Source organism: Stegodyphus dumicola, chromosome 12, assembly GCF_044657685.1.
Source record: "Stegodyphus dumicola isolate Sdum_Otavi_A_Nest chromosome 12, ASM4465768v1".
Taxonomy (NCBI): Eukaryota; Metazoa; Arthropoda; class Arachnida; order Araneae; family Eresidae; genus Stegodyphus; species Stegodyphus dumicola.
In genome coordinates this window covers 81,041,381-81,068,440 of record NC_140779.1, presented here as the reverse complement: position 1 = coordinate 81,068,440, position 27,060 = coordinate 81,041,381, and the positions used below count along the sequence as shown (strand labels likewise).

Sequence of the window (27,060 nt, the reverse complement as noted above, 5' to 3'; positions counted from 1 at the left end):
CTCGCCCTAGCATAGTTTATGCTTCGCTTGTCATCATGTCTATTAAGATTTCTTTTACCTCAAGGATCTTGTGTTCCTTGAAAATTGTTCCTGAGACTTCCATCTGATTTTCACTAGAATATGTCTTGGAAGTTTAAATTTGTATTCTGAAAGAGTGAATTTGGTATTATTTATTAGATTGAGTACTTGAATTACGATACTGAATGACATTATTAATAACATCGTTGGTTGTGAGAGGAACAGAAGCTTTTATATCCTTATTTAGAATATGATTGTAGTCAAATCAGTTAACATAACATTTTATAGACTGTCGCAATCCATATGTGGTAAATTTCAGTGACAGATGATCAGAATGAAGATTGTTATCAACATGTAAATATGGAGACCGTGCTGTGTTGCAGGTATATCTCAGGCTGCATCAGACAGTATATATCAGACAGATGATCAGAATGAAGATTATTATCAACATGTGAATATGGAGATTGTGCAGGTTGCAGGCTATATCAAGAATGTCAGAACTGTGCCTGCAATGAGTACATTAATTGTCAAGTAAAACATCATTTGATTGTCTCTGTGAGAATTCTAATTTTGATGCTTATAATTGAAATTTGCTGCTAAGATAGTTGGGTTACCGAGATTTAAAATGATATCGAGATCTTGCATGTTTAAGCTTTTATTAGGGGCCTTAGAGACCGAAACGAGCAGATACTCAGTGTGATTGCAGTGAATTACGCATGCAAAAGTTTCAGTATTCTGCAGCAGAGACAGATCATATGCATGTTTTCCGGTGCAGCATTTAACAATATTAAGTACTCTTATAATTGTCTATGTAATCAGTCGGGACGATGTATGTCATAATTTGAAACTTTAAATTGGTCAGTGGTTCTCAGGTGAGTTTCAATTATCACTAAAATTTTCGAAGTTATTACTGTAAATGTAATTTTTTAATTGATGAGGTCAGTGTTTAACATTATTCGCATTAAAAAACGCAAATTTGATGTAATTTACATTTCTAAACATAAAACTAAGAAAATGGCAACAGTTTCTGTAAGCCAACCAGATGCAGTATTTGGAAAGCATGGGGAGGAGAGGGGGGCAGGAAAATCTTGTGTTTTTCACTTTGCTGTTGAGTTAAGTTTATGGTATCGGTGAATTAAAGTGCGGAGGCTTTAATTTGGGTACATTATATTTGCAATTGAGGAATAATTTGTTGACATATCTGAAATATATTTATATAGTTTTTGAGATAATCAGAATTTAATATTATTCACATTTACAATATGTAATTTACGAAAGAATGTAATATTCACGAAATTTTATTTTCTTGAAATTTACTGAAAGCTCTGATGAGCTTCTGTTACTGTTATGTTTTTATTCGCTGTTTTGTTCAGTAATTTTGTTGCCCTAATTTAACACTAAATTTATGTTTTTTATATCCAAGATATCTATTATAACAGAATATTTGAAGTTATCTTCGATTCATCTGGGGGGAATGCAGGTAAAAATAAAAACTTTTTTTCTGATACCTGAAATTATATTAAGTATTTATAATTAGTTTTCTTAACTTAGTTTTCTTAGTCTTCTTTTACTTAGTATTTCTTAGCTTAATTTTGTATTTCTTAATTTGTTATCTGCTGGAAACTGCTCATCTGTCGTTTCTGCTTCATGTATAACAATCTTTCGAAGAGAATTTTTTAGTTTAATTTTATGTTTATTAATTTATTATCTACTAGGAATTATTGATCGGTCTTTTTTTATTTTGGGTATTACAAAATGTTTTGAAGAGAATCAAATATGCCTGAAAGTTACATTTTTATATGTACTGTGCCATGTTACATTTTGATATGTTACTTTTTAATAATAGTATAAATGGGATTTGGTACTGTTATTTTATGGGGGGGGGGAAGAGCTAGATGTCTGGAAAACTGTCATGTAAACAAAAGTTAGACTCTTAATGTCTCAGAAATACTGAAATTTTCTCATACATTTTAATTTATTTAATCTGACTTAGGTTGATCTTTACAATATGGTAACTGGTAGTTTGGCGACATTTTGGAGGCGATAAAGGTTACTACCTGGGACTTTACTAATAATGTGAGCAGTACTCAGTTCCGATTACGCATTATTTTGCGTGAGGGAAATGAGAGATCATGGGATATGTCATGTGATATTAATGGACGAATTATGGTTCTTTAATCGGAAGAGGGGGGGAAATCGGGAAAAAATCTGGAAATTTTGTATTTAGCTTTATTCTGTGTTGTGTGAAACAGTGTTGGTTAATTTTTGGATCCCATGGCCCTAACTAAAGTGAATTCGAAATGGGTATTTAGGTATTGTGATAAAGAGAAGTTTGCTTTTTATTTAGCAGAGGAAGTATGGAGGAAAAATTCGCAGAAAAAATCTTTCAATAATTTTATTGAATGAATTAAAAAAGTGTATCCGCCACGTAATGAAGATTCTGAAGAAGATTAGGTAAGTTAGTATTTTTAATTATTTGAGGATATTATTTTTATGCATTGTTCTAAATGTAAGGTGGAAAGGAATTTGGTATTATTGGGAAAATTGTTATTAGCAATGATTTAGTTTAAAGTAATTAGGATTGTAAGGTAATTTTTATTAATTTAATGTATGTGCTCATTTATATTTTAAGTAGTGTTTTTGAATTTAATTATATTTTAATGAAATGATAGTTATTTTGTGAATTTTATGTTTGTAGGAATTTGGTATACGTTTTAGTTGAAGTAAACGTGCATGGAAATAATTTAAATATCTGACACTAAGTATTTGTAATGGTTGCAGTATGAATTCGTTGGTGACGTCTATAATATAATAGATGATTTAAGAGGTACAAGTTTTTGGATATTTTATTTATTTTATATGTGGAAATGTTCATATTTGGAAAAGGTAAATACTTTTTCGCGATCAGGTAATTTCATATATGTTCTTTTTACCGGGTTTAAAGATTGAGAAAATTGTCATGTATTTTTGTGAAATTTTTCTAATTTATGAGAAAAAAGCAGTGTACATGGATATAGTGAAGAGTGTGCGCAATGCCATTTTTGTGCAATTCTGGGATGTTTTTTTAAGTAAAAATAAGTCGATGTGTACATGGTTTAGTGATATTTTAATTAAATGATAGTTATTTTGTGAATTTTATGTTTGTAGGAATTTGGTATACGTTTAAGTTGAAGTAAACATGCATGGAAAATAATTTAAATATTTGATACTAAGTATTTGTAATGCTTGCGGTATGAATTCGTTGGTGACGTGTATAATGTAATTTATAATGTTGGTGACGTGTATAATGATTTAGAGGTAAAAGTTTTTGGATATTTTATTTATTTTATATGTGGAAATGTGCATATTTGGAAAGGGTAAATACTTTTTCGCGATCAGGTAATTTCATGTATGTTCTTTTTACAAGGTTTAAAGATTGAGAAAATTGTCATGTATTTTCGTGAAATTTTTCTAATTTATGAGAAAAAAGCAGTGTACATGGATATAGTGAAGAGTGTGGCGCAATGCCATTTTTGTGCAATTCTGGGATGTTTTTTTAAGTAAAAATAAGTCGGCGTGTACATGGTTTATGTGTATGTGTTATTTTGAAAAACGCGTAAGGAGTATGGTATTGTGCACTTTTTCCCAATTTTGCAGTGAATATTTGTCATGATTAAGCAGTTTTGTTTGATAAAATTTCTAGCATAAGTGTAATTCGGCTAGTAGATTGTTGGAAGAAGTGTTCAGTAGATAAAAAGAAAAGAAACATGTCTTTACTTCGTGAAGACAAAATGGCGGCGGGGAAAAAAAAATAGAGGGTTGCTGTAGGAGAGTTGGTTGCCAAATTTTCGCCAAAAAATCGCCAAGTTACCATAATGTAAAGATCAAACCTGACTTAATTTTTTTTTATCAAGCAGTCATTGTTCTGTAATAAATTTATGTTATAAGATTGTTACTAATTTTTCATTGCATGTTCTTTTAACTGCCTAATTTTCTTCAATCTGTTTCTGAAATGTGAAGGGAAAATATAATTTTCCTGATGTATTTTTAGGTTGGTGCTTTTGAATTGGTTTTTCACTATTTATACATAACGGGGTTTTGAACTCAGTTTGAAAACATGTCTTTGTTAACTTCTGCACTTAATTGGTACCATGAAAAGGTGAGTCAATATGTACTGTAGATCACTTTTTTAAAGTGTTCCCTTTAAGATATGTAATGAGTATTTTAAAGAGAATCTGATATGCATAGGCCACTTGGAAAAATTTCGTAAATAATCATGAGAATTATGACTTAAAATAAGTAAATCAGAATTTTAAAATAAATTTATTCAAACTTAAAATAGTGTCTCTACTGTATGCTTTCCTGAATTGTATTATTTTTTATTATATTTTAATATTAGAATGATATTTTTTATGCAGATATTTAAATTAAACAAATGTTAGGTTTGTAATGTGATGATTTTTCTGAAATTATGCAATATTTAACTGCAAATTTGGATAATCATAAATATTTTTAAGATTTCAAAGCACGTTCTTTATTTGTCATTCAAAAAGCTAAAAAATATTTCCAGGTTTGTAGCCTGTTGTAATTAATTTGACATAATCATTTTTGAAGATCTGTGTTAATGTTAAAAATAATTATGTTAAAAATTTTTGCTATTTCTCAAATTATTGTACACGTAATTATTATAAATGCACAGTAAATTAGAAGTTTGAGAATCCTTAATATATTATCTAGCTTTAATGCTTTTAAAAGAAAATATATAGTTAATTATTTTTTTAGCTTTTACTTTTAAGTATATAAATAGGAAATATTCATACAAAAATACAAACTGAAGCGTAGTTTGTGAATCTTCTGGTAAATTTTATAATTAATACCTATGCTTTCTAATGTGAAGAAAGAAAAGAAATTTACATATTAGTTGTATGCTAAAAACTGTAGATAAATTTAAAAAATGCTTTAGCAATTTAAATGGGATAGTCTGTTCATAATTTGCATAAGCATATTTTGAAAACTGAGAGCTTAAATAATGGTTTTATGTTTTATGATAAATACCAATGAATGGTTGAATAAAATAAACTGTTTTATAAAAAATAATATATAAAAATATTTTGTAAATATGTTTACAATAAAAATGCTTTACCGTTTACAGTATTTTGCTGAATGATTTAATTTAATATTTTTTGATATTTTATCAAATATCTCAGTTCTATTAAATTATGAAAAACTATTTGTTATTAGCACACCATAAAAATCAGAGTAATTAGTTTTTATTGGTAAGTTGCATATTTCAGTTTTGAAACCTTTAGATGAAATTCTGAACTTGAAGTTTCTTGTAATAAAGGATGTATGGTTGTTTTATTAAGATACTAGCTTACCGATTTGAAAAAATTTTGCTTCTTCAAATATATTTAATACAGTGCTGTTTTACTGATGTTTTTAGACTATTTTAAAACATTTATTTATTAAAATTTTAGCAATGGAAGCAGTTGTACTAAATATTTCTTCCAGCAATAAAGAAAACTTTGCTAAAATGTCTGCATAAATACAGTATTTGCTTAAAAATCATTAAAGGGAACAGTCATGATGTGCATTCATAAAATACCAGTATGTAATGCTGAGCTTGTAATTCTGTGATGTGAAAACAGATGACTATGTACATGGGAAGAAGGACAGAGTTAAAAATGTATCATTTGATACTTATTTAATAATTAAAAATTTTAGTACCTGTATTTATGGAAAGGTGGAAATATTATCAACATGTTAAAAGTAAATAAGGATTATAATGATATATTAAAAAATATAAACATGATTTTCGTGAAGTCTGTCTGTAATTTTTTTAATGCTGGTCTTCTTCTTATATATACAGCAATCTGTTTTCAGTTAAAAAATATGAGAGAATTGTGCAAAACCTTGGCATTGATCACCAGCTATCTACCGAAATCATATCACTGTTCCCTTTAGCACTTAGGCAGTATATCGTATTCCTGCAGGAATTTTACTGGAATTTCTTTAATTGCTTCAATTTACTGGAATTTCTTCAATAAGCACATATTTTAGATTTAAACTTAAACATGTTCAGCTTATATTTAAACACCATTGGAACTTGGAATAAAATAAAAAGAATCCGTACTATAATGGCAATGTTACTTGACTGAAGGATTGCTATGAGCATGGTTGTCTGAAGAATGGTTATGTGCATAGTTGCCAGAGTTTGGTACATTTGGAAAATTTGGCAACTTCTATTACGGTGATAATACTTAATTGCCAAACTTCTGTTTCAAATTTTGTAAGTATGTTGTCTTTTGGTATAAGGCTTGTGATGAATATCAATAGTTTAGGAATGTTTTTCAAAAAGTCATGAAAATAGCCGATGATCTCCAAAGTTGGCAGCGAGTTTGCAACTTCTTGATGTGGCATAAATAATCAGAAAATACAGTCAAAAGTTGTTAATCCAGACTCGTCGGGACTTCAGCGATTCCGGATTATAGATCATCAGTTTAAATCTGGTAAGATGGCATGCAGAAATTATAAAATTAAAAATATGAAATGGTAATTTATGAAATAAAGAACAATTATGATCTAAAGCGTATCAAAATTTACAAAAAAAAAAGCTTAATATTTACTTGTTTACTTTATTAAACATTTCTTTTAATGTAAGTTGTTTAAGTTGCTTCATTTTATGAGATAATACTTTCTCTTTAATTCTATAAACAGACATAATTTCTTGTTCAGTTACAAAGTTCCGCTGTTCAAGTCCTATAATTGCTGTGTCGAGAATACCGACTAATTTGTCAATCGAAATTTTTTCGTTGTCAATAACCTCTGTGTCACTTTCTTCACTATCGGAAGTGAATTATAATAACGAGGAATTTGATTTAAATCATATCAAAGACGGAGTACATCGAGATGAAATACTACATTTAGTAAGGAAGCATAAGCCAAATAAAATAAAAACATCTGCCCTGAAGATAAGGATAGTGCTGACAGATCAACTTCCAAGTCATTGCGCGCCACAGCGTTTTCCCCCTCCTCTTCCTTCCGCAGCGCAGCGTGAAATTGATAAACAGATTTCAGAATGGTTAGATAAACAAAGGATTATGCCTTTATCCATTTTTTGCAGCAATTCCACTTTTTGTTTAATGGACTTTGAAACATACTTTCGCTTTGTAGATCCTTTACATATTAGTAAATATATATCGGAAATTCTATTTGACATAATCAAAAGTTCAAGCTTACTTTTATAAAATTGCTCCAACAGTCTGCAAAAAATAATAAGCCTGATCCAATTTGAAGATTAAGGAACAACGCAATCTGCAACATTAACTGAATTAGATAATTTTAGCTTAGCTTATACCGTCCGTTATACATTAAACGCGCATGCGTAAACGTATTATGCGCATGCGCACACGCATATTCGCAGCCGTAAAAGTCTTATGCGTATGTGTCAAATTGATGAATGCGCAGAAAGGTTTTAGCTTTGAGGTCCAGGTTATAGATCATTCCGGACTTTACAACTTTCCATTAACGACTTTTGACTGTATTACGTTTTGCATATATATATGTGTGTGTGTGTGATATTTTGCCAGTCAAGCACATGAGTGACTAAGCTTGCCATCAGAGTCCGGGCATTGTTTGGCAGAGTGGAATATAGCAGAAATGATGACACAGAAGGATTTCACTTTTTACTGTTCCATATCTTTATTTCAATTTTCAGCGCAGATCATTTTTACTTTAGATGAAATTCTCCAAATTACATATTCAATAGTGATTTAAGCTATGTGTGATTAAATTTAGACTTTCAGCGGCATAACTATTCTAACAAAGGAAAGATGGGTTAAGCAGCAGCGAAGTGTTGTAGCGCAGAAGAGAAGCAATATGATGCAAAATGGTGCGACTTCGTTATTTATAGAAGCGGTTATGTAATAGGCTCGAATGCTCTTGAAAATACTGGTCTAAAAGGAAGATCCTGAAATTGCGAAAAGTTAATTGGAGGTTGCTTGTTCACGTAGAGCAAAGCCATCATATTTTTTATATTTTACATATATATATGTAGGCAAATCCTAGCAGGGGACAAGATGGCACACAGCATGTATGTGGTCAAAATTAAGGGCAGAGAAATGATTATTAATTTAAAAATTTCAAGCATAAGGCTTGTAAAAAGGAGCAGCCAATTGTAATTTACACATGGGCAGCCGATGGTCTTGGATCTGCACTGCATATACATTGATGCATACAAAAGTAAACTTGTTAAGGATAGTAAAAGTGAGAGTAAATTGGTGATTCTGTCTCATCTAAAGCAAAAAGGTTTAAAATTTCAACTTTTTATAGTTTTTTAATTTCATCATGTATGTATATTTAATCTTCATCAAGTTTTTCATTGCTTACATTGTTTACTTTTTAGATCGGTGCCTACGATAAACAACTATGGGAAAAATCTGTTGATCAGCGAATTTTGAGGGTAAATAATTTTTATAACTTTACAAATTTTTTATGGATAAATTTCTGCTAAGTTTTTTTTTTTTTTTAGTACTGTAAGAGCTTGACTATCCGGAAGGCTCAGGAAATGCTGATTTCCAGATATGTGAAAATTCCATATAGTTGAGCATTTAGAAATGGAATCCATGTTAGAAAAGCCAAATTAGTGACGGGGGAATGGTGAGCCAACATTTAAATTTAAGATTTTGAGAGGGAAAAAAACTTATTTCAGTCTAATAAGCGATTTCATAGGTCATATCTGATTATGAAATTTCCCTGAGTATGAAAGTTGGCAGAGATGTCGCCAGTCATTCCAGCAGAAGTTTAACTGAACGTGTCATTCTTTATTTTGTTAAATAATGAAGAAATGCAAATTATGGATATAGCACACAGAAATTTAAATCGCTTATCCTATTTTTTCATGTTACATCATCATTGTTTATCTGTTTTCAAATTTACTTCTCATGTTTTTTTTTTTTTTTTTTTTTTTAAATTCCAAATATTAATAATTTTTTCTAAATGTGAGGGCAGTGTAGTGAAAATTCCATGGTTGTCTAACTCCAAAAAACTACACTTGGGTTAACAGAAAAGATTCTTTGTTCAGGATGAGCAGCACTCTATATACACAAGCATCGCTTACTTGATGATGGAAAGTAAATGCAACAGGATGAACAGTTACTTGGGCAATCGTGGAGGTTCCTCTGCTGAAGAAAAACAGAAGAAGAAGCACTTGGTACAAAATTATGACCCGTTTTAAAGTCTATTGTGATGTGCACTGCATTTGCTCGCACTGTGGCAAGTATAAGCATAATATCTGCCACATCCTCTCCCCTTTCCCGGACAAAGTTCATCAGACATAAAGATAAAATTGTATGAAATTAAATTGATATACCTTTACAAACTTTTAAACTTCTAAATAATATAGTAATTGCACTGGCTTTCTTAACATACTACTTGAATGTGCAACTGCATACCTTTCCATCTCTTCCTTTATGAATGTCTGTAATCTTTCCAAACTGCCACATATGGCGAGGTAACTTGTCCTCTTGTATTAAAATGACATTACCCATCTGTAACCCGTGCATGATGTCAATAGCGTTATATGGTGAGCTATCTTCAACTGGAGTAAATATTCCTTGCACCATCTGTACCAGAAGTTATTCAGCAGGCCATGAGATTATAGATACCTTTTCAGGATAGCATTTCTGCTGCAGGTAACGTTATCAATATATCTAGCTAGATCAGGTAGAGCAGTCAGTCTTTTACCTACTAAGAAATAAGAAGGAGTTGGAAGAGATTGTTCAAAAGGATCATTATACACATAAGTAATTGGCCGAAAATTAATGATAGCTTAAATTTCCGTAATTACAGTTTGCATGTCTTCATAAGATAATCTTTAAATCTTTCCTAGAATCTTCCTCAAACTTTTATTATTTGTACCATCCTCTCTCCAAATCCCCCCTCCAAGCATCCTTTTCTACTATGTACTTAAACTTGATTCCCCTTTTTCTGTAATAATTCATAACATGATCATCAGTAACTGACATCTATAATCTTCGGAGATCGTATTTGGCTTGTTTAAAAGTTTTTCCATTATTGCTATTTATGACCTTACATAATCCACGTCTTGCTATGAAACGTCAAAAAACAAGAAGATATTTCTCATTTGTTAAGCCTGTAACCGTTTCTAAGCGCAAGTTACTGCACATGAGAAAACTGCTATATATGCCTTTTCATTTAGACCTTTCACATACAGTGGACCAGCAAAATCTACTCCAATAACCTCAAATGCACATGTTTATTTAACTGTCTCGAGAGGTAATGGAGCTGTTATCTGAGTTCCATGGCTTGCCTTGAACCTTTTGAATTTATAACAATTCTTCAAAACTCTCTTGATGCTTTGGTAACCTCTCAGTATCCAATAGCGATCTGTAATTTGTATGAGTGTGTCAGAAACCCCGGAATGCAACACATTTTGATGTTCTCGTGTAATTAACAATTCTGTAAATCAATGCTCTCTAGGAAATATCCACGGGTTTTTTTTTGCCTAGTAGTAAAACATGAATTCAGAAGCCCTCTGCTTAAACGTACGAGTCCATTTTCGTCCAATTTCAGGTCAAGGCCAGTCAATAGAGAAAATCTATTCATCACCTTTTTTCCTCGAGATAATTGTATTAATTCCATTTGGAACTCTGTTTCTTAAACATATTTTACCCAGAACCTTTCAGACTCAGCTAATTCCTGTTCTGCCATGTATCCTTTTATCTTCTCAGATTTCAGTTTATTTTGAACAAAGTACTTTATCCATGCTTTTATTCAAATAACCCTATGAGACTGCTATAATTATTCAAATTCAATAGCGGTTCACATTCTGTTTTAACTTCACATGAAATATTTAACCGCCTTTCATTTTCAGTGTCTGCATAGTCCCGACGTTTAATCTATGTTTGGAACTTTGGGTTTTGAGATTCCTGAAGCCAACCAGGTCCATTCCACCAAAGCTTATCTGACACAAGAGAATGTGCTTTTTCCCTGTGCATAATTTTATCAGCTGGATTTTCTTTCCCTGGACAAAAATTCCAATTTTGAGGTTCCGACTTTTGTTGGATTTCTACAACATGATTTTAGATGAATTACTTCCAGTCTCGAGCACAGCCCTTGATACAGCACAAATATATTTGTGAATCAGTCCAAAGAAATATATCAGTAGGTTTAAGAAATGTAAATATGGATAACATATATTTGCCTAATTTCGCTGCTATTAGAGCTTCCAGAAGCTCGAGTCGTGGAAGCGTAACTCACTTAATTGGCTCCCAGAAACTTGAGTCGTGGAATTGTAACTTAATTAACTGGCACCAATCGAGATTTAGCTAGCAGGAAACTTGTATTCCAGCCTGCTTTGGATCACGTTTTTAAGTAAGCTTCTGCTCTATGTGCTTTTAAACTAGCATTGGAAAATATGTGCACTTCCTAAGATAAAAAATCTTCGCAGTAGACTCTCTTAATGGCCAAATTTTGCAGGTGATTGATTTTGATACACCATTCCTTCCACTGTGACTGCAGATCATTATGTGAAGGTTCATCCAATTAATTCCGTTCTCCCAGATTGACCTTAATAAAAATTTCATTCTGATAGTAATCTTGCCACATGTTCTTAACACGGTATGTTTTGTTGCTTGCTTTTTGCCAACGCGTTCGATCACCTTTAAAACATTGGATAAATCAATCTTCAGGATATCGTCTGCATTATTCCATACAAGTCCCAAAACCTTCAATGGTATATCGTTGAAGTTAGATGCCGGCTGACAGTCAATATCTTTCTCTGACATATGTCCTTCATCTCTTCAGAATTCATGGCAAATTTTCGTAACTTCATGCTGGCTTCCCCATTATTTCTCATGTATCCAAAGATATGAACAAAGCCTTTTCCACAGTGCTCTGCAAATTAAATAATCAGCATAAAAGATTATGTAACATTTGGCAAGCTTTGTTTTTACTTTCTATATATATTTTTAAATGCAATCTAATCGTTGCAGAGAGGAGAAATGGGATACATGAGACCACAAACAGAACTCTTGCAAATCTAAATAATTTCAAGTTATTTTCTTGGTAATTTACTTGATTATTCCTAAACCAAAGAAATCTAAGGAAATTTCTTTCTTCTGCACTAATTCTTACCTGCAGAAATGCTTTCTTGATATCTGCTACAAACCCAACTTTAAATCTGAAAATTTACTATTATCTTAAGCAAATCTGGTAGAAGATTAATTCCCAGATCTAGACAGTCATTAAGGAATACTTCGTTTTCATCCATAGAGAATGCATCGTATACAATGCGTAACTTGGTGGTGGATTTCTCTTCTTTCACAACTCCGTGATGAGGAAGGTAGTAACTCTTATTACCCAGAACTTGGGATTGCCATTCTTCAATAATCCCTTTGTTTAACTGTTCCTGTAACACTGCGTCATAGTGCTGGAATAATTGTAAATTGTTTCTTAATTTATTTCCCAGCTTATTAAGTCTAAACTTAGCTACATCATAATTATTACTTAAACTCTGTTGATGCTTTTTCCACAAACGTTTAGTTTTATATGTTTTATCTTTATACACCGTGTTATTATCAAACAAATGCATGATATCCTCACTGCATTGTTTTCCACTTCAGAATTGATTTCTATCATGTTCAACTCCCATAAAGTTTCTAATTTCTCAGAAATACATATTTGTTAAATTATCACATTACTTACACATACAACTGAAGAGCTAGGCTTATAAAAAGTTCCTCCTTAAACCTCAAATCCGAAAATGCTATTAGTAGCGATTAATCTTCGGCTTAATCTTACTGATTTATTATGTAAAATATCGCACAAATAATCGGCTCCTATCAAAACATCAACATCTGTATGTGTTCCAGTATTTGATAATTGAAACTCTTTGGTGAGCGCCATTCGCTTTACCCAGTTAGTAGAACCTTCTATTTGCCCATTTGTGATTTCTTTGTAATGAGGGCTTCAACTGTAATATGTAATACTGGATTAATTCTATTGTGCAGATTTAAATGAACTATGCCATAAACTCACGAAGATGAACTTGCCCCCAAATCCAAATATTTTAATACAGTCCTTCTTAACTACATCTAGCGCTAAATGATCCGCTATTTCTCTTTTGACAAAGCTACGCTGAGATCCAGAATTATACAGAATTCTTTCTAACTTATGTTTTTCACCTGCCTTTAAAATAGCACTACCAGTTTGTAGTAAAATGTTTCCCTTTCATGAATAATGTAAGTTAGAAACTGAAGTTGATGTATTCTCAGATTCGGGTGTGGTTTCACTTTTCCTAATTTTCCCATCGCAAATTAAATAATTATGTGGCCTGCTGTATATACTACATGTGTCTTTTTGCCAACACTGTTTTGTGACATGTCTACGTTATAGGCAACGGATGCGCCAATTTTGCCTCTCGCTTCCTAACCGGAACAGCCAATGGGCAATTTTCTGCTTCGTTTCTCCTAACTGTACAAAAAATACAGCCATCTTGCAGTGAATTGGTCAATGCAGCTGCACCTCTGATATGTGCATCAGTGCATTTTTTTAAGATATCTTTTGGAAGTGCAATCTTGTTCGAAGGTTTTTCTCCTGACCCCTTTAATAACATTTCTATAGTTGGCTTAAATAAATGAGCTAGATACTTCTCTGCTTTCCACTTCCTTGCTTAAAAAGCCTAAAAGTTTATTTATGTTCAACTCTGAAGTTGATTTTAATTTTGTGTGATATTCAATGTTCATATTTTTCGGTAATTTTTGTAAAATCAAAGGACTTAATATATTTCCGTATGCACTACTGGTGATATTAAGAGTTTGTAAGCTTCTTAATTGTGCTTAATGCTCATTGTGCTTACTTAATGCCTTTACATTAGTGCAATTTCTTACTGGATTGATAGTTAACAGTTTATATAAGAACTTATGAAAAGGTCTGTTTGACCAAACTACTCTTTAAGCAATGCTATGGAAGAGTCGTAGTTCTCACTACTAGAAGAAAACCCTGAAACTGTAGCAAGAGCTTTCCCCCCCTTTTTTTTAGCTAAAGATGCTTCACGACTACCCATGTTTGGCCCAGAACCATTTTACCCAGTTTCATATAAAACTGTTAAAAAAGAAGTAAGAAGTTGGATAAAGAACAAACATGATGATATATAGTCTAAACTACCAGACTGTACTCATTCTAAATTGGTGCTCAGTACACTTAACTTATCAGGTCAACTCATACACCTCAGCAGAACTAACTTACGCCAGGTAATTCAGATTGTTACCAGACATGCCCATCTGGCCAAGCATCTCCACAAATGTGGTCTTGTCGTATCTCCTCTCAGCCCAGCATGTGGAGAAGAAGAGGAAACATCTATTCAATTCCTGGGACAATGTCCAGAATTTCTATCCCTAGAAACAAATTCCTGGGGTTTCCCTACATCAGCTTCAATCAAGCCCTTCTATACAAAGGGCTGTTTTGCATAATAGGGTTCCTAATGTATACTAAACACCTACAGGTAAGGTGAATTTGAAACTACAAGAAACAAGCAATGAGACGCCCTGTGAGTCCTTTGGAGGGGGAAGGAACTATGCAGGTAATTCCCTCTCACAGCTGTGTTTTGGAATATAAATATCAAATCTATATACACCACCTGGCCACTTGACTTAAGGAAGTACCTCTGTCTTCCTTATTTAATTTATTTTTCAGACTCGCCATCGCACCCTTGTTTGGTCAAGAGAGTTTGCGTTTGGTGGTTTGGGAGGGATTGAATCAGCTCTTCATCCAATGATGTCTTTATGTTTTAACCGACCCCCTGAATTTGGAGATGAGATGTTTTGCTAATAGTATATATTTATTGGCAGTTTGGGATCTTATCTACTTATTTACTATTTACCTTGCACAGGAATAACCATTTAAAATCTTTGTTTTAAGTGTTCAAATGGTGGTAGAGCAATGGGCAGCATTGCCTAAGCTCTTTTCCTTCTTTTTTTAACCATTAGCCTGTCGAGTGATTTTCTGCGAATCCCTTTAAAACTGTCGCTAGTTTTGTACCGAACTTCCCATAAAATGTCGCAAAAATAACCCTAAACCTCTGAAAATTGTCAAGCAGTTCTTTTGTTATTTCCCATCCCTCCCAGAATTTTACTTCAATGATTCCACTAAGTGAGATTGATTACTAGATATTGTTCGGTAGATGTGAGCTCTCAAGAGAATTGCAAAAGGCTAGACTTTCCGTGATGACCGTCTTAATGCCGCAGGGTACAGCTGTGAAACTTCCCTTCCCTTAAACAATCTTATCTCTACGTATCTTCTCTACATATAATAAAAGAAAGAGTCTATCTGTGTGTGTGCCTTTCATTTGCGCTGCACGTAAGCTAATAGACTCACGGCTACGAAATTTGGTACATAGGTAAATCTACACAAGAGCCAGTGCACTTCGAAGCGATTTTTTCGAAATTCGAATTTTTTTTGTTTCATGTTTTGTGATGAAATCGTGTCATTTTGAAACATAATAGGCTATAGGAAAGCGAGATTTTACTTTACACACTCCATTTTCACATCGTCATGAAACGTATGCACTTAGCTATTTTACGAACTTAAAATAAATTTCGTGTTTCAATAAATCGATTAAATATGAATTTATTTAACAAAGGGAGCTTAACACTTTTTTAATGAGATTTTTTCTAAAAAAGTTTATTTTAAAAAAAGGACAGTTTATTTTTCTTTGATTTTTGGACACGTCAAACTTTCATCCTTGCGAATGCTTTTACAAAAAGAATTTTGGAAAAATGATAATATTTTGTATTTTTAAAAGATTTTTTAAATGAAGCTTCTGAGTACACTTCTCACATCTTTAAAAGTGTGATTTTGGCAACAATTTTCTGTCTTATTGTTGTTGATAGATTTTTGATGAAATCGCATCATTTTGAATAGTTTCATTCTTTTAGAAATATGGGTTTGGCAACAATTTTTCATCATATTTCTTATGTCACTGTTTTTAAGAGATCATTGTCATTTTTATATAAATATATTTTTATTGATATTTTTTTTTTGATAAAGTTGTTCTGTGGAGTTAAATTCTGCGCGGAATTTTATGTTTTTTGAGTTGCTTTCATGTTATTTTTTGCTTATTTCACTGTTTATAAGATATTGAAAAGTTTTGCATGATTTTTGTTCTTCTACGGAAAGTTGGTTAATTTTTTAATTAGGATAATTAATATTTGTATTAAGAGATATAGCTTATTTCATCGTAATTTTTTCCCTTGAAAACATAAGATAAAATATCACTAATTATACTTTGCTTTTCAGAATTTTTTGTTTTTTGCATTCCTTTATTTTATTTATTGCTCATTTCACTGTTTTTAAGATATTGAAAAGTTTTGACTGATTTTTTTAGGAAACAAAGTTCTTAACCTCCTTTATACCATTTGAGTTCTTAAGATTTTGCAAAGGGAATTTGGTTAATTTATTTATTAGGATAATTAATATTTGTATTAAGGGATATTGCTTATTTCATTGTAATTTTGTTATACATAATAACTTTTTTTATGAAGTTGTTCTGCAGAGTAAAATCCTACGCAGTTTTTAAATTTAACGTTTGGAGTTCCCTTCAGCCATTTTTCCGGTACATTTAAAAGCCAGACGAAGGCTCGCAGCGAAGCTGCCAGTTTTCAAATAAATTGGTTTTAAAATTTACCCAGTTAAATTTTAAATTATTACGCATTTTTAACCTAAGTAACCTAAATCTGTATGTCACAGAAACACATCGTGATTATCACTGGAATTTCAATGCAGACTGATTAAACTGCTATCACTAAAATTATATTCTGACAAATATCTAGTGCAACTTTCATTCCTTCTGAGATATTGCTGAAACATTTCGTATTATTTCCGCTTTTCTGTATTTTTGTCATTAATTAAAAATCTTTAAAACCTTCAGCATTTTCCTATATTCTTCAACTGCATGCAACTAATAATTATTTTAAATAATTTCTTTTTTCCTTAATTATTACATAGTTTTAAGAGTAATATACAAAACATTTGGGTGTTTTTAAGGGTGATAATATTAATATTAAATTTGCATTTTACTTTTTCATATACATTCAAGATATTCAGAAAGGGAATTACAACTTGAAACCGTTTTCAGTGTATCATAAATTTATTGATTCAAATTAAAAATTCTTGCTTTCCTGTCCAAGAAACACTAGTAAATTTTATCTGAAATAGGAAAGATGAGACATATTAATAACAAACAAAGCAATTAATTTGGAAGTCAAAGAACAAAAATCAGCGTTATATTTTCAAATTTTCACAGGACTAGTTTCGATGGTTTACCTTCAGCTGCAAAAGCGCAAATGAACGAGATAAGATATAATGAAAATTAGATTGTGAAAATTTGAAAATATAATGCTGATTTTTGTTGTTTGACTTCCAATTTAATGTTTGTTCGGCTTGTTATTGTATCTTAATTAAACAAAGCAATGTTGTTACGTATTAGCTTACAATATAATTTATTCAATATGGTATTTTTGTAAAGAAAGCGTGTTGCTGTACATTTGGTAAAGTATAAATAAACATTTCATTTAATAATTATAAAAGTTATTAATTATTTAATAATTAATCATAAGAATATGAATAATTAAATATTTTTTCGGAGATATATTTTCCGGCGATATTTTTTTTCTAGGGATCCCAGCATACATTTTGAAGCATTATGCTCTAAATAAATGTCTTGTTTGAACATAGCATTTATTGTTGACAAATCTCCAACCAAAGGAAATACCTTACTAGGAAAGATATTCAAACAAAAATTTTTATTAGAATAAATATTTTCGTTATTTTAATACTACTAATAATATACAAACATTAGTTTAAGTTCACTATAGTTGAGTGAATAAGATTGCTGGATGTTGGTAGTTTGTTGTTGGCAACCGAACGGTTTAGCTGCTTGTGGTCTGTATGATTTTCTCGATGCGTAACGTGAATTCAAGCCAATTTTATTTAGAAAATTGCCCATGAAGGTGTTCTCTTAAAGCAGATAACCCATGACTTCTTAAAAACTGTAAAATATAATCTGTGGATATTTTCCGTTATACGATAACACGAAGAAAATGATTTCCTATACGAAACATATGATCAGCGCTGTTATTGCCCACTTGGAAATAATTAAATGCATCCATCTTATTCCTTACAATTAATTTTCCTTTTTCAAAGAAAGTTTGATTTCAGTAAAATGTACTATTTACAATGTGTCATTTTATTTTGCTCGTTTTTTATGCAAATATTCAAATTCAGATAGATATTGCGTAAGTTCAGAAAGCCAACTAGTCTCCAAGCGGTAAGATAGCTGAGCACCGGTAAATTCTAGCGGCTGCATGGGAGGTTTAGGGGTTTTTTATAAGTACAATTGATTGTGAATTAACAGTTTGTTTCCCATAAAAAAAAATCTACCCTGAATACTTCTTTTCCCTTAGACAAATAGGTCCTGTGTGCTTTATCATAAACCAAAATCTTAAGCGTAAAAATCTTTTATCATATCCGATGATGACGATAAAATATTTTCTATCTGATGTGTCAAATTAGCATAATTGTATATTTCTAACGAAAATTGTTTGGCTCATGTTACCCTATAGTGAAAAAAATATTCAAATCAATTTTTAGCTTAAACAGTATTTTCATTATTAATTATATCACGAATTTTATCAATAGTATTCTTAGTATTAATTGCAGGCATGTATTCATGAATATAATATACACAAAGCTGTGCCTAATGATTACGGCTAATTTTTATATAAAATTTTATAGTATAAAATTTAGGTTCATAGGTCAGCCATATTTGAAAGAGTACTTGTGTATTATAAGAAAAGAGAGAGAGAAATTTAAGAATCAAAAAATTTACCACAAAGTAATATAAAAATGCAATAGAATACAAAAGAGTACAATACTATTTGTACAATACTTATATTGTTTTGTGGATATACTGACAGAAACATGTTTCAGCTGTATTCATTCATTGGAGAAAAACTTTTCATATGAAGCTATTTTTTTCAAATCTTTCACTATACAAGTACAGTCAAAAGTCTTTAATCCGAACTCGTCGGGACTTCGGCGATTCCGGATTATAGATCATCAGTTTAAATCTGGTAAGATGGCATGCAGAAATTATAAAATTAAAAATATGAAACCGTAATTTATAAAATAATGAGCAATTATGATCTAAAGGGTATCAAAATTTACAAAAAAAGAAGCTTAATATTTATTTGTTTACTTTATTAAACATTTCTTTCAACGCGCGCATGCGTAAAGCATATCTTATGCATAGCCGAAATTAGAAAATTGCAACCAGAAAACTATTTGATTTGTATTCGTGATATTTATAATGACGAGGAATCTGATTTAAATCATATCGAAGACGGAGTACATCGTGATTAAATACTACATTTAGTAAGGAATTATAAGCCGAATAAAATAAAAACATCTGCCCTGAAGATAACGATAGTGCTGACAGATCAACTTCCAGTTCATTGCGCACCGCGACATCCCCCCCCCCCGCGCAGAGCAGCGTGAAATTGATAAACAGATTTCGGAATGGTTAGATAAACAAAGGATATGCCTTTATCCATTTTCTGTAGCAATTCGTTTTTTGTTTGATGGACATCGAAACATACTTTCGTTTTCTAGATCCTTTGGGAGCTCCAGCATCGGAAATTCTATTTGACATAATCGAAAGTTCAAGCTTACTTTTATAAAATTGCTCTTCCAGTCTGCAAAAAATAATAAGCCGGATCCAATTCGAAGATTAAGGAACAACGCAATCATCAACATTAACGGAAATAGATAATTTTAGCTTATACCGTCCTTTATACATTAAACGCACACGCGAAAAGTATTCTGCGCTTGCGCAGACACATATGCGCAGTCGTAAATGTCTTGCGCGCACGCATAAAAACGCCTATGTGCATGCGTCAACGCGGCGCATGCGCAGAAAGATTTTAGCTTTTAGGTCCAGATTATAGATCATTCCGGATTATGGGTGTCCGAATTAACAACTTTTGACTGTAATACAAAAGCAGTATAGGAATTTCTTTTCTTAATACCTAACCGAAGAGCTGAGGGGACGTACAATGATTAACATACAATGGGTGCCTTGAATTATTTTGCTTTACATGCAGTTTCCTTATGTAAAACAAAATAAACTTTCACCCATTCCAAGATTTCAAGAACTCACACATAGAGAGAGAGAAATATCTATAACAAATTTTATTGCTGTCTGACTGATTGCTTCGAGAACAATAAGTCTTCCAACTCAAGCTTTCAAGCTTCAAGCTATTCAAATATGAACACTTCTCAGCAAAGCCATTTGGACCACATCTGCTTCGTTAAAGAAAACCTTTTGGGGGTAAAATCATCCACTTCATCGGGTTTTTCAAACAAAGCAGTCGGTGGTCCTGTTACTACCTGCTGACCTAGAGAAATTTCTCAGAAACTTTTGTTCGAAAAAAAAAACGAGTTTTATATTTTTAAGAATTTCCATTCTGACAGCAAGATTTTGTTATTTTTCGTATATAGATGAAAAGAAACTAATTTGTTTTTAAAAAAGAAGAAAAAAATTAATAAGCTTATTTAAATTTTTTATATAGCACCGAGTAAGGAGACGAAATTTAATTTTCTTTATAAATATTTTTCTCAGACAATACTTTAGTGTTTTTCAAATTACGAGAATAGCGCATTAGTGCATGCATTTTCAAATCAGATTTATTTAATTAATATATATGGATATGCCGAACAAGCACACTTTCGCACACATACACTGTATATTAGTACATACATAAAAATGAAATAAAATTTGAAAACAAGCACTTTAAAAACTACTGTATTGAAAAATTATTAAAAATTTGTTTTCACCTCATTTTTTTTTCATTATATACATTTACTTCAGTTTTTTTATATACATTTACTTAATTTTATTTTCTTATATGCATTTACTTAATTTTATTTTGTTATATGCATCTGTTAGTCTTTTTGAAAAATTTTTAGATTTTTTGAGTATGGCAAAGGAAACGAGATCTATCAGCCGAAGGCAGTGAATGTCTCCATGGACGACTTTCTAAGTAAAACGTACTCATGTTCATGTTACACGTAGGGGAAATCACAAAATTCAACCATGCAACCAGTTCATTTGTTTGGATTCGAATATGAGTCGAAATAGCGATAATCAGATATCTTAGCCAGGAGGCCATTGATTGGGTTTGACAGATTTGGAAAAACCTAATAAATAGTATTTAATAAATATAATATTATTAAACGAATCGGATTTATATAAACCAAATAAAATTCTTATATCGAACACAACTAAAACTCGATATAACTTACACTGATAAACTGATGTGTAATAACACTGATAAATTAAAATACTAAATGAAATATACATTAATTCTACATAGATAATTTTTTGTAATGTATTTCGCTGGGAATGTCTGGCGCAAAATCCTGATTATATACCCTTATTATAAGGTTATCACATATCTGATGGTTTGACTTTTACCTCAAAACACAAAGAATCCATAAAATTCAGTAAAATTAATAAATTTATTTCCCTGTTGAAAATTCTGTGAATCTTTTCAAATATAAAAGCACATGGGCCAAGCAGTTTGCTTTAAATAAATATATGCAGCAACGAGAAGATGCGCTTTTGACAGCAACTCGTTTCGAAAATCGAAAATTTTTCTAAATGTAAGAAATTTGTCGCTTAAATTAATTTTTCATTAAACAAAAAGACAAAATAGAATCGCATATTATTAAAAGAATTTTATTGATAATTCAGATTCTGAAAACAAGAACATTGTTGTTATAAAAAACAAAGAAAAAATAAACAACATATTTCATTCAACGGGGCCAACTTTGGCACATGAACTTTTCAACATAAAAATATTTGAAGCATGTTATGGATAAAGGTTTATTTGATTATGGTAAAGTACTTGATGGTTATTTGCCTAAGGTGAAGGATGCCTTCGTTCGAGGACTGCCTAACGGAAATTGGCTTGCATACATGTTACATATATGGAAAACTAAGAATATCATCCTGGCAACCAGCCCATTTGCCGGGATTCGAACCCCGGACAGAACCACCAGTTGTTCCGTTAGACTCCGCTCAGTCGCTGGTGTGCTGTCCGATAACGGAAAAGTTCAAAATTTCATATTAGAGGAAAAGTGGTAGCATAGTACAATTCGAAGTTATTGCCATTTCAGTAATGTGAAGAGATTTCAAGAATGTTTAATTATTTTATTTAGCTTATGACAAACTAAATAAAATAATTAAACATTCTTGAAATCGCTTCTCTTAACATACTGATAGTTTGACCTGCATTCAAACCCCCGTGAACAAGCTGATTGCATGGGCATTTTTATAGTTTTAACTTTTTGTAGTGCGAGATTGTTTCCCTTAGAAAATCTATCACAAAAGCATACCTCCCCTTAGACAGATTGCCTTCACGTGCTTAATAATCTAACAAGCCAAACCAAACATAACCCGAGCGAGGACTCGTAGTCAAGGCACGTGATCATGAAAAGCTAACTAAAATTGGCTCATATTCACATTAAACATGGGCAGCAAAAATTCGCTAAAACTGGTATGCAGGCAATCCATTCGTCAGGATTTGAACCCGCTTCAAACTATTAGTAATCAACGATATTACCGCTACTTCATTGGCGGCCTTTTGTAGTATCTATAAGAAAAGTAATCGCAAAGACACAATCATTGCGTACCGACGGATGAATTAAGTTCGGAATTTAAAGAATAACTTTCATTCGTGCTATTGCTGTTAGCATTGACATTTGGACAGATGTTAATTTATTTTAAATTCTTTTAACGTAATTAATTTATATCTTTAAATAATTGATCTTCTGACTGTAATTTTTTGTGCAGAGTATATCTAACCCTTCCGTACACTAACTGTTTTAATTGATTTACACTCCATTAATTTTAAGAGATTTTATATCGATAGATTTCTTTCCAAAAATGTTTCAAGGATTACATATTTTTTTCTTTAGATTTGAAAACGTTTTATATTTAAAATCTTAATAATAAAATTTTTAAAACAAATATTTCTGGAAATTCCTTCAGCGTATTCATTTATTCCATTTAGTTGAAGTTTCAAGTAGAATATCTTCCTTTCAACATTCATGTAATTTTTATATGTCAGTTCGCCATTTCTACGGAGCATAGAGCCACACATACGAGTACAAAACTCAGGCATGCTGAAAGCACAGTTTTAACATTTAAAAATGTAAAAAAAAGAATATACCATTATAATAACACGCATTTGAAATACGAAGGCAAACAAGAAAGCTGGTTACAACATTTTATATTTTTTCCTGACGAATCAGAAATTGTAATCATTTTTCAATACAAAAATAAAATATTTGATTCTATAACATATAGGCATAAAGGCGTCCTCCGTTACAATTCTTATTTTTTTTTTTGTTTTTACTAAAATTCGGCAATGTACTATAACAAGGTCGGATCCTGTTTGACTTTCATTTGTATAAAGTACCACAAGGCAAACAGTTGTAAAACAATTTATCTTCTTTCGCAAACTTTTAGTCGGCACACAGATAATACATACCTGCTGTCTGACAAAGATACTTCACTCTAAGGACTTTTTCCTAAAGTGCTCTTTTCAAAGAGACTTCACACCCTATTAAGACCTTTGTGGCAACTGACAGCCGCCTGCAGAAAGGTAGGGGAAGGAAGACCAGATCGCGTCGTCTAAACACGTCTTAAGCAATCTTCGCGAAATTCGGGCTTCGTGTATACACGTCTTAAGCATTTTTCGTGCGATTTGAAATTCGTGTAAAGACGTCTTAAGCATTTTTAAAGAAATTCCAAAAACGTTTAAACACGTCTTAAGCAGTTAAAGGGTTAAGAAGGAAACGCCACCATTGTTATGTTATGTTAAGAGCTTTTCTTGCAAATAAGATTTTTAAGTAGTTCAGTTTTTCAACCTTTTTCAATGTTTGATTATTATGTATTGCTTCTTCAAAACTATTCCAAAAATCTAGATAAAAATCTAGATAAGTACAATGGTCCCCATAAAATTTGAATATTTCTAACTTAGGCAGTTTCACCATACTTCTAGCAAATCTTTCAGAAGTTACATTCTGTAAAGTATTAACACTCCAATCACTACCCAAATACAATTTTATATTACTGTCTAATTCTCCATAGCCATTTGGCGACTTTTTCTTGATAATATTGGTTATGTAAAACTTTCTGTTCTAATTTATTTAAATGTATATTATTTTTAATTTTATTGTCTAAAACTTTTAGTGAATTAACATTTTCTTTTTAGCTCATTAGACAGATCACATAATTCTTCAACCTTTGCACTTCTAGTAAGTGTATCAGTTAACGGCTCATTTAAATTCATTTCTATTTTTGGAATTAGTTTCATTGCTGTCTTAACAACTGCCTATTTCTGCTTTACCCATTCTATAGCAAAAGGTTCTTCATTCAAATCTGTCATTTGTTTCAGCAGTTTTAACAGTCTAAGGAAGCAACTTTCAAATTATTCTTTAAATTATAACTAATTTCAGTACAATGCCTTATTATTTGTAAAGAAATTAAAGAGTTAGCTACTCACCCACTTTTCAATTTTTATTGCTTCATAACTTTCCACGTCGACCATCATGTCCGAGCCACTAGTCATCTAGATGACTGATGTAGTGAAAATTCCCTGGTTGTCTGACTCCAAAATAACAACACTTGGGTAAGCAAAAAAGCATTCTTTATTCAGGATGAGCAGCTTTCTATGTACACAAGGATAGCCCACTTGGCAATGGAAAGTAAATATAACAGGATTAACAGTTACTTGTGCAATCGTGAAGGTTCCTCCACAGAAGCAAAACAGAAGAAGAAGAAGCACTTGGTACAAAGTTTGTGTGATGTGTGCTGCACATGCTTGTGCTGTGGCAAGTATTAGCATTATTTCTGCTACAGGAAAAATAGAACTTGTATCGTGCTTTACAAAAATTAAACCAACTTCTTATAATAATAGTGTGATGCTATTAATGGTACTAAATCACACTGTTTGGTGAAAAATGTATGCTTGTTAATAGTATTCAATTATGGTATTACAATCTCTTATTTATAGATTTTTTTCTAAAATTCTAAATATTCCTCTTACTTGAGCTTTCTGTTAGCTGAATGTCAGATTGTTGGGCTTTTACCGTAATAATAGTAAATTTCCTGTCTGTTGCATTGCTGTTTGAATGTATTTAAAATTTTACTCTGCCTGCAAATCTTAAACTTTTAAATAAATTAACTCTAACTTAAGGTTTAAAAAAATAATCATCACTGTGATAGTCACAACCTGTATAAAACCAGAAAATGATCTTCACTGCTTGCAAAAAAAAAAAGTTAAGGTAAATTCAGATATTAAATTTAAACCACCAACTCATGTACAAGCTTTGGCTTGGTTCCTTAATACCTACGAGCAATTCTAACTATCAAATCTAAATCCAATTCAAATAGCTCATTTACTAGGAAGAATAATAATGAGATGATCAGTGATAGCCTCTAATGCTCTCTTTCGAATTCAAGAACTCTGTATTTAAATACTTAACTAATGTGCACTCTGGTGGGAGCCGATGCAAGAAGAAGGGAAGGCAAAGCCAAAATAACAAAATAATTGGTTAGAAACTTAAAACCATGCAACTTTTATGTGTTAAGTAATGAGATATTTTTTAAAGCAAAATTTAATGTGTAAATGAAAGTGTGGGATATAAATAGTAGCTTGGATTATGCTTATATTTCCACGAATAAAATGTCTTTTAAATGTAAAATATTTTAGTTGCATGGCATTTTTTCTGGCTTTCTTCAAAGTTATCATAGAAAGCGGAAATATTTTTCATATACTTAATATATATATTTTTAATCTTTTGCAGGGTGTTTCAGCTGTCCCAAAGAAAACTGCTCGTATTAAAACTGAGCTAATAGATGTTGATCTTGTACAAGGTACTTCATATTTATAGTTTTTGTATTTAAGATTTTATTTGTATTTGTTATTTCTTTTTAAATCTTAATTAAAATAAGCATAAATGAATTCATTATAGTAATTATAAAAAAATCTATGAAAATCTATATCACTCAAAATTTGATTGATCTGATCTGAAGTATCTGAAATGTCAAGAATTTATAAATAGTCAGTGCATTTAAAAATAAAATATAGTTACAAATATAGCAGTTGTATTCACAAACACATAGTCATTTTTTAAGACAAAGTGTGTTAAATTTTTGAATGCATGTTAAAGCATTATGAATATAACTCATAGCCTGTTGAAAATTAGTTTACTGAAATGAAATTTGCCCAATAATATGAGACAACTAACAGCAGTAGAATAAACAAAAATAAAAAAAATAAAAAAAAAAAAATGGATTTTCCAGTTGTAATTAAAGGAGTGTATGACAAAACTAAGCTTTCTACAATAATTTTCCTAGTTTTGGCAAATTTAATTCTGTAACTGTCCTGTTTTCTGAGGCCTTCATGTTTTTTTTTTTTATTATTATTATTATTATTATTATTATTATTATTATTATTAGAATAAGTGCTATTTGAAATCTAAGTCATCAGAAAAATCTGTAGTATTTGCATATAAATATTTAGGTAATGAAATAATATAATTTTGGTCAATAAGTAAAGTAAATCCTAATGTAAACTAAGATCCGCGTTGTTCCTCATACTGAATATATATCTAAAACAAATTGGATATAAATAATAGATCTTACCTGGTTCTTGATCTTCTGAGCTTCTAAAGAGAGTAATTGAAAATTACTTAGCTTTTAATCCTTTATTGACACATTATACAAAGAACAAGTCACTTAAAACATAAGTGAGAGGCCTCGAGTTGATAACTGCCTCTGTCTCTATCAATATAACTTCCAGTTCTTGAAATGAAACTGATGTTCTTCCTAAGATTTTCTTCAGGGATATCTTAACTGATCTTACTAAGCGTTCCCCAAAACCACGCCACCAGGCGGCTCTTTCGACGATAAAT

General features: G+C 31.4%; 1 protein-coding gene across 6 annotated transcripts in view; it reads left to right on the top strand.

Annotated features, from left to right (window-relative positions):
• Nucleotides 1-1,080: 1,080 nt before the first annotated feature.
• phtf (putative homeodomain transcription factor) overlaps nt 1,081-27,060 on the top strand; it is a 146,978-nt gene continuing 120,998 nt past the window's right edge. For 2 of the 6 annotated variants that reach the window (XM_085806639.1, XM_085806635.1), the window contains exons 1-4: nt 1,086-1,498; nt 4,049-4,156; nt 8,402-8,458; nt 25,951-26,020. In XM_085806639.1, the coding sequence (XP_085662765.1) occupies nt 4,115-4,156; nt 8,402-8,458; nt 25,951-26,020 (169 nt within the window). In that variant the 5' untranslated portion in view covers nt 1,086-1,498; nt 4,049-4,114. Of the gene's footprint in view, nt 1,499-1,896; nt 2,473-4,048; nt 4,157-8,401; nt 8,459-8,484; nt 8,656-8,701; nt 9,209-25,950; nt 26,021-27,060 lie in introns of those variants that run through there. The other 4 variants (XM_085806636.1, XM_085806637.1, XM_085806640.1 and 1 more) reach the window with 4 other exon arrangements.